Source organism: Nicotiana sylvestris, chromosome 1 (genome assembly GCF_000393655.2).
Source record: "Nicotiana sylvestris chromosome 1, ASM39365v2, whole genome shotgun sequence".
NCBI classification, from domain to species: Eukaryota; Viridiplantae; Streptophyta; class Magnoliopsida; order Solanales; family Solanaceae; genus Nicotiana; species Nicotiana sylvestris.
Window position 1 is genome coordinate 156,346,769 of NC_091057.1, and position 8,125 is coordinate 156,354,893.

The 8,125-nt window shown below is 41.4% G+C and overlaps 1 protein-coding gene across 1 annotated transcript; it reads right to left on the reverse strand.

Annotated features, from left to right (window-relative positions):
- Window positions 1–4,355: 4,355 nt before the first annotated feature.
- On the reverse strand, window positions 4,356–4,844 carry LOC138876467 (uncharacterized). Its single transcript, XM_070155419.1, has one exon. It carries the CDS (start codon window positions 4,842–4,844, stop codon window positions 4,356–4,358), a length of 489 nt encoding a protein of 162 aa, XP_070011520.1.
- Between the last annotated feature and the right edge of the window lie 3,281 nt (window positions 4,845–8,125).

Consider the following 8,125-nt stretch of genomic DNA (forward strand, 5'->3'; position numbering starts at 1 on the left):
CTCTGCTGATGCCGAGGATATGGTGGCCCAATACAAGGCCGATGTTGAGGCAGTCGAGGCCCGTCTGAAGACCAATGCCGAATATCTAAGGTGGTTGTCTCGAAGGGAGATCCTCGAAGAGATCCATGTTCGGGGTTTTGACCTGTCCGGCGAGATCGAGGAGGCGAAAAGACTTGAGGTTGAGGCCAAGAAACTAGCCGAACGCGAAGGCAAAGAGGGCTCCGAAGAATTTGATGATTCTGGTGACGAATCGGGCTCAGTTGAAGATCATGCACGAATGCCTTTGGATTTTTTTAGTTTTCATGAACATATTTTTTTGTTTAGTTCGAGGCCCTTTTTGTTGGGACTTTGTAAAGATATTTTGGAATAAATAAAACTTCATCTTTCGGAAATTTCAAGTCTCTACTATTTTAGCATTTTTTCATAATTGAAAATATTTCTAATGCCTTAACACATAATCAAACCTAATAATAAGTCATTTATTTTCGGAGGTCCGAATAGAACCTGACTTCAATGCAATGTTTTGCTCGAAACTTTTGAAAACTCGGAGTGTCCGGAAGTTTTCCCAAGATGCATAAGTGTTCTTAGATGATGCCTTTACCGAGGGTAACCTTTTAGTAGGTTTTGAATTTTTATTGAAGGCATTGCATTTTGATTACGGGCTTCAGACGCCTCCAAACAATTTTTTAGGGTGGCCATAGCCTTTTAGGTTTAGGCACTGCCTAATAGGTTTTGTGCCTCTGGGTTTTGATGACCCGAGACGCCCGAACTTATTTCGGACGACAATCTCCTAGTAAGGGTAGCCCGTTGGGCTCGGATAGGGGTGGCCCTTGGGCTTAATAGTCTATGGGTAGGAATAACCCTTAGGTTTGACGCTTTAGGAAGCAAAAGTATGTAACATCAAGGTAGAAACTTTCTTTCAATTCTGTGTGTAAAGTACACGATTGAAAGCGTGTAAAAACTTGTATTATGGCTAAGGTGGCCTATGCGGGACAATTCACTTGACCGTTTGGCCCTTACAATAAATCTTAACCATCGAGCCTAGACTTTTCAAGCAAAAAAGTTTCCTCCTTTCCTTGCTAAGAAGCTTGACCCAAGGATGATGGCCCCCAGTATTCGAGGTCGATCTTGAGAGAGCTTAGATACTTTTGATGAGACCATTGATTCCAATTTAAAACCGATCTTTGGATCTAAGTTAGCACGATCTACTATTGCCTCGTTAAAAACCTTGCGGGAAAACCCATTTGAGACAAAATTGGTTCAAAGAAAAAAGAGTGCAATACATGCTTTTAGACCTAATAGTCATGCTTTCTCTTGGCCAATGCCTAGACGCGTTAGTATGATTCGTAATATTATAAAAAGGTAAATAAAAACGTACCTTGGCAATAGTATCGCCTTAAGTGTGTCACGTTCCAGGTTTTTGGTAGTTGTGCAATGTTTCTTGCTTCGAGTTTGTACTAGCCCTTGCCGGTAATTCCGATGACTCGATATGGTCCTTCCCAATTTGTCCCAAGCTTTCCCTTATTCGGGTTCTGTGTATGTAACATTACTTTCCTTAGCACCAAGTCCCCAATTTTGAAGTGTCGAATGTTAGCTCTTCAGTTGTAATATCTTTCTATCCACTGCTTCTGGGCGGCCAACCAGACTAGGGCAGCCTCTTGCCTTTTATCCAATAGTTCTAGGCTCGTACTCATGGCCTCACCATTTGATTCTTTGGTCGCATATCGGAACCTGAGACTTAGTTCCTCCACTTTGACCGGTATCAAAACTTCAGCATCGTAGACCAATGAAAACGGGGAGGTTCCGGTGCTAGATTTCGAAGTTGTATGGTATGCCCACAAGACTTCAGTCAGTATTTTCTTCCACTTTCCTTTGGCATCGATCAACCTTTTTGTTAGGTTTTGAAGTATGGTCTTTTTTGTTGATTCTGCCTATTCGTTCCCACTAGGGTGGTAGGGAGTGGACAGAATCTTTTTGATCTTGTGGTATTCAAAAAACTTGTTTACCTTGATGCCGATGAACTGCCTCCCGTTATCACACACGATCTCGGCCACTATTCCGAACCGACATATTATGTGGTTCCAAATAAAATTGATGACTTCTTTTTCTCGAACTTTCTCAAATGCTTGATCTTCGACCCATTTAAAAAAATAGCCAGTCATAAACAATATGAATTGAGCCTTACCAAGTGCCTAAGGCAGGGGACCGACAATTTCCATTCCCAACTTCTTGAACGGCCAAGGTGACAAGACTGAATGTAGTAGCTCTCTGTGCTGATGGATCATCGGTGCATGGCTCTGACATACGTTGCATCTTCGTACAAAGTCCCTTGCATCTTTCTCCATGTCGATCCAATAATAACAGACTCTAATTATCTTATGAACCAAAGATTTTTCCCCCGAATGGTTTCCGCAGGGGCCTTTGTAAACTTCCCTCAAAACATATTCGGTGTCTCCCGACCCCAAACATATGGTGAGCGGGCTGTCGAATATTTTTCTAACTAGAGTACCTTCGGACAGGCTAAACCTGGTAGCCTTCATGTGTAGAGCTCTCGATTCTTTAGGATTCGAGGGCAATTTTCCAGTATTCGAGTAGTCTACATACTTGTTTCTCTATTCCCAAGTTAAGCTTGTTGAGTTTATTTCGGCATAGCCTTCTTCCACTATCGATTTCATGAGTTGTATGACTGTTAAGATGTATTCCTTGTCATTAACTGATGACCCCAAGTTAGCCAGAGCATCGGCTTCGCTATTTTGATTCCGGGGTACGTGCTGTAGGGTCAATTCCTTGAATCGATGCAGTGTTACCTGTAATTTGTCCAAATACCTTTGCATTCGTTCCTCTTTTATTTCTAATGTCCTATTTACTTGATTTAACCCAAGGACATAGTCGTACTTAGCTTCCACCACTTTGTCCCCAGGCTTTTAGCCAATTCTAGACTTGCAATCATGGCCTCATACTCGGCCTCATTGTTAGTCAATTTTACAGTTCTAATAGATTGCCTAACTACGTTACCTGTAGGCGGCTTTAACGCGATGCCGAGTCCGGACCCCTTTGCATTCGAGGCACCATCCGTAAAGAGGGTCCAAATTCCCGAGTAAGTCTCCTAGGTTAACAACAACTCCTTTTCGACTTTGGGTATTAAGGCCGACGTAAAGTCGGCCACAAAGTCTGCCAAAATTTGTGATTTTCTGGCAGTTCGGAGTCGATATTCAATATCGTACCCGCTAATTTCTACGACCTATTTTGCCAACCGACCCGCGAGCTCAGGTTATGCATTATGTTCCTTTGTGGGTAAGACGTTATGATGCATATGTGGTGGCATTGAAAATACGACTTTAACTTTTTTGGAGGCGCTTAACAAAGCAAGCGATAATTTTTCTAGGTGAGGGTACCTTGTTTCGGCCTCATCTAGAGTTCTACTAACATAATAGATAGGAAATTATGTACCTTCCTCTTCTCGGACTAAGACTCCACTTACTGCTACCTCAGATACCGCTAAGTATAGGTACAACTGTTTATTCACCTTCGGAGTATAGAGCAAGAGTGGACTTGAAAGATACCGTTTGAGTTCTTCCAAAGCTTGCTGTCACTTCGAGGTCCATGAAAAATTATCCTTCTTCTTCAATAATGAGAAGAATCGATGGATCTTATCGGAAGACCTCGATATGAACCCGACTAGGGCGACTATGCTTCCGGTTAGCCTCTGAACGGCCTTGACACTGTCCACCATGGTGATATATTCTATAGCTTTGATTTTATCGGGATTAATCTCGATCCCCTGGTTGGATACCATAAATCCAAGGAACTTCTCAGATCCGACCACGGATGCATATTTTTCTCAAGGTTCAACTTCATGTTGTATTTCTTTAGTATGTTGATAATTTCCTACAAATGTTTCAAATTTTCTTCTGCTCGCATGGACTTAACTAACATGTCGTCAATGTAAACTTCCATTGATTTTCCTATTTGTTCTTCAAACATTTACTAGGGTTGATAAGTGGCACCCGCGATTTTTAGTACGAATGACATTACGTTATAACAATAGGTGCCGAATATAGTGATGAAGGAAGTTTTTTCTTGATCGCCTGAGTTCATTCGGATTTGGTTGTACCCGGAATAGGTGTCGAAAAAGCTGAGTATCTCGTGCCCGGCCGTTGCATCCAAGGTAGGCTTCTCGATTGAGGGCTTTGTTGGAGGAGTATTCTGGTTTTCAAGATCCAAAGATAGCTTTTGGGGCTCATAAGTATACGACCCCATGCCTTGCAATACATTTACACACTCCACATAACCATCACTCTCCTCATCATCATCAAGGTTGAGAAAAATGACTTCCACTTTGTCTTCAACATTCATTATGGCACTAGAATCACAACAATCACACCCATCACCAAATCCACTAATGAACAAACTTCATTACTATTCAGTTGCCTCATTGATTTGCACACATGGAAGACCACCTTTTCTTTACCCACCTGGAAAGTGAGCACACCGGCTTCCACATCAACAAGAGCCTTCCCCGTAGCAAGGAAAGGTCTACCCAAAATGATAGGCACCTCATAGTCCACTTCACAATCAAGGATCACAAAGTCTGCTGGGAGGATGAACTTATCAACTCGAACCAATACATCAACAATAATACCCAAAGGCCTTTTCATTGTTCGATCTTCCATTTGCAACCTCATGGATGTGGATCTTGGTTGCCTAATTCCCAAAGTTTTGAACACCGCATAGGGCATCAAGTTGATACTTGCCCCGCGATCACATAATGCTTTGGCAAAATCGGCGCTCCCAATAGTGCAAGGGATTGTGAAAGCGCCCGGATCTTCCAACTTTGGAGTCATTGAGTGAACAATAGTACTCACTTGATGATCATCTTGTTGGTCTCACAATTCATTGATCTTTTCTTGGTTACTAAATCCTTCATTAATTTTGCATATCACGACATTTGCTCCAATGCCTCAACCAACAACATTAATTGACAAACTCTTCATCATATCACTAACTTTTTGAATTAGTTTTCACTATTTTACTTTACAAGCCTTTGAGTGTATGGAGGAGGAGGACTTGGCATTGGTGCCTTAGCCTTTGGCACCACCCGTTCCGGAATGTCAATAACGTGTTCCCTAGATGGGTTCACCTCTTCTTGCGTCTCCTCCACACTTTCATCTATATCAATTCTCACTTCTTCATTAGCTTGAACCACATTGCTTGTATTTCATCCTCTTGAACCACAACATATTCATCCACAATCCTTCTTTGATTTGAGGTGGTTGCATCTACACCTTTTCCACTTCTAGTAGTCACGACCATAGCATGTCCCGTAGTATTCCCACCCTTCGAGTTTACCATCGTATCAGTAGGTAGTGCCCCCTTAGGATGAGTGTTCAAAGCTTGTGAAATTTGGCCTAATTGAACCTCCAAATTCTGAATAAAAGTGTTGTGCGAGGCTAATTGAGCATCGTAATTGGTATTCTTCTCCATCATCTGTTTAAACATGTTTTCAATTTTACCCATCTCATTGGAAGAAGAGCTCGAGCTTTGAGAAGGATAAGGAGGTGGATTATTCGGTTGTTAGAACATCGGGGGCCTTTGAAAACCCGACCCCTAGTTGTTGTTGTTGTTTCACCCTCCTTGGTTATTTCTACCCCAATTGCCTTGATTACTCCAATTGCCTTGATTTCTTTGATTGTTTCAATTGCTTTGATTAGGATTGCCACCACTCCAATTGCCTTGGTGGTTTTGATTGTTCTAATTACCTTGGTTCCCTTGTGACCTCCGTTGTTATTGATTTTGTCCCTGAGCATTGTTTCTTTGACCTTGATAATTGTTGACATATTAAACTTCTTTGTCTTGCTCATTAAATGAATCACCTTGATCATAACCACTATCATCTTGCATAAATTGTTCCGGATGGCTTTGCATTTATTGACCTTGTTTCCATCTTTTGTTTACCATTATATTCACACCTTCCATTGCATGCACTTGTTTCGGCCGTTGAACTTGTTTAAACTGAGCTTTGGCTAATTGGTTCATGGTAGTTGTCAACTCAACAATAGCTTGCCCATGATCATGTAGCTCCTTGTGTAGGTGCATAATATTAGGGTCACCTTGCGGAATATTGGCTTTACTTTGCCATGCCGAAGAGGTATCTGCCATCTCATCAAGAATTTCGCAAGCTTCAGCGCAAGGAGTGTTCATGAAGTTCCCCCCCCTCGGCGAGTTGGTTAACCACACATTGATTAGTTGTGTTGATCCCCCTATAGAAGGTCTATTTGATCATGGGCCCAAACATATTATTGTTCGGGCACTCTTTAACCATGGTATGATATCTTTCCCAAATCTCATGCAATGACTCATTGGGTTCTTACTTGAAAGCAAGAATCTCATCCCGAAGCGTTGCCATATATCTCAGAGAAAAGAATTTGGAAAAGAACTTCTCTGCCAACTCATCCCAAGTGTGGATGGAATGATTGACAACCTCTCTAACCAGTCTAATGCTTTTCCCCGTACAAAAAAGGGAAATAGCCTCAACCTCAGCGTGTCCTCAGAGATATTTGTTTGCTTGCTCCCCCAACAAGTATCGACGAACCCCTAGAGATGCTTGTAGGCATTTTGATTCGGAGCCCCGGTGAGGAATCCCTGTTGCTCAAGTAGTGTAAGCATCACGTTGGTGATTTAGAAGTTGCCCGCCCGAATGTGGGGCACGACTATAGCACTTGCATAACCCTTGTTTGGTAATTATCGGTGGGCTGCTACTTTTGGTAGAGGTGGGGAGGGGCGGGCACATTATTGTGAGGTGGGCAGCCTCGTATATTTGCTTGAGGTTCAAGAGGAACCTCATCCATGGAATCATCATCCACTTCCTCCCCGAATGGCACGTTTCCGATGGGCTCATTGTTTAGAGCCATTTTTGTACCTAAAATCAATTCAAAAATAACATTAGTGACTCGGAAGGAAAAAAAGACAAAGCAAACAAAAACCTATATATATAGCTAAATCCGTTTAACTCCCCAGCAACGGTGCCTAAAATTTGCCTCGCCCAAAGTCACACCACAATTATAGGTAGTGAGACGGTCGAAGCATTAATAAAATCCAACGCGAGTCGGGGTCGATTCCTCAGGGAGTTAGAAATGGGATTAGGTGTACACCTAGTGTAATTGTTTAATGTGCCTCAATTTGCACTTCCACATTCTTGTAGGTTGTTCCTATTTCTACTTTAAACTATCGATTGAAATTAATAAACTAGAAACAATATTTTTGGTTTTGGTTGTTTTTCTAATAATAAAGGATCTAGGGTTGTGACTTCCGCCTAGGTGGTTATCTAGCGGGTTGTAAACTCTTGGACAAGTTTGATTAGTCAGGATTGTAATATAGCAATCACACGCAATTACCCACTCTATACCTCTCGGTAGTTTGAGTGCTTTTGCCCAATTTGGCTTTCTCAAGTCCAAATGGGTATTGCTCAAATCAAATGATATATGCTCAAGTGGGGTCTTACTATCTCTAGATTTGACCTTCAATTGGGGCTATCAATTTTTTGAGTTCACTCCAATTCCTTGTTAGCCAAGTTTTCCTAGACTTAGTCTCTCTTTCTCAAGTAGAGACTAAGTCAAATATGCATGAATCAATGTTTACAACCATTAATTCTAGAATTCAAGCATAAACAAGGCTAAATATTGCTAATCCAATCACAAACAAGCCCTAAAATTAAATATCAATTAAGTACCCACACTAGAGTTGAGCCACAATCCTAGCTAAAGATTTAGGTACTCATGAAAAATAAAGAAATACAAGAAGAAATTAAGATAGAATGCATAATAATTGATTAGACAAAGAAAATCTAATATTTAGAAGTTAATCTAGTACAAAATTACTCAAAGAAGTAAAGAAAACGGCTCAGGTGCACTTCTACAAGCTAAATTTAACCTAAAAATGATAAAAAGTTCTATTTATACTAAGCTAAAAATATCTGACAAAAATGCCCCTGCGAAGGTTGTGCGTCCACATAATTCTGGTGCGGTCCACACAATTATTGTGCGGTCTGCATTCTTGGGAATTTGGTCTTGGAACCTCAAGGCTTCTGCAGTCCGCATGAAAATGAGTGTGACCGCACTTCTGAGTA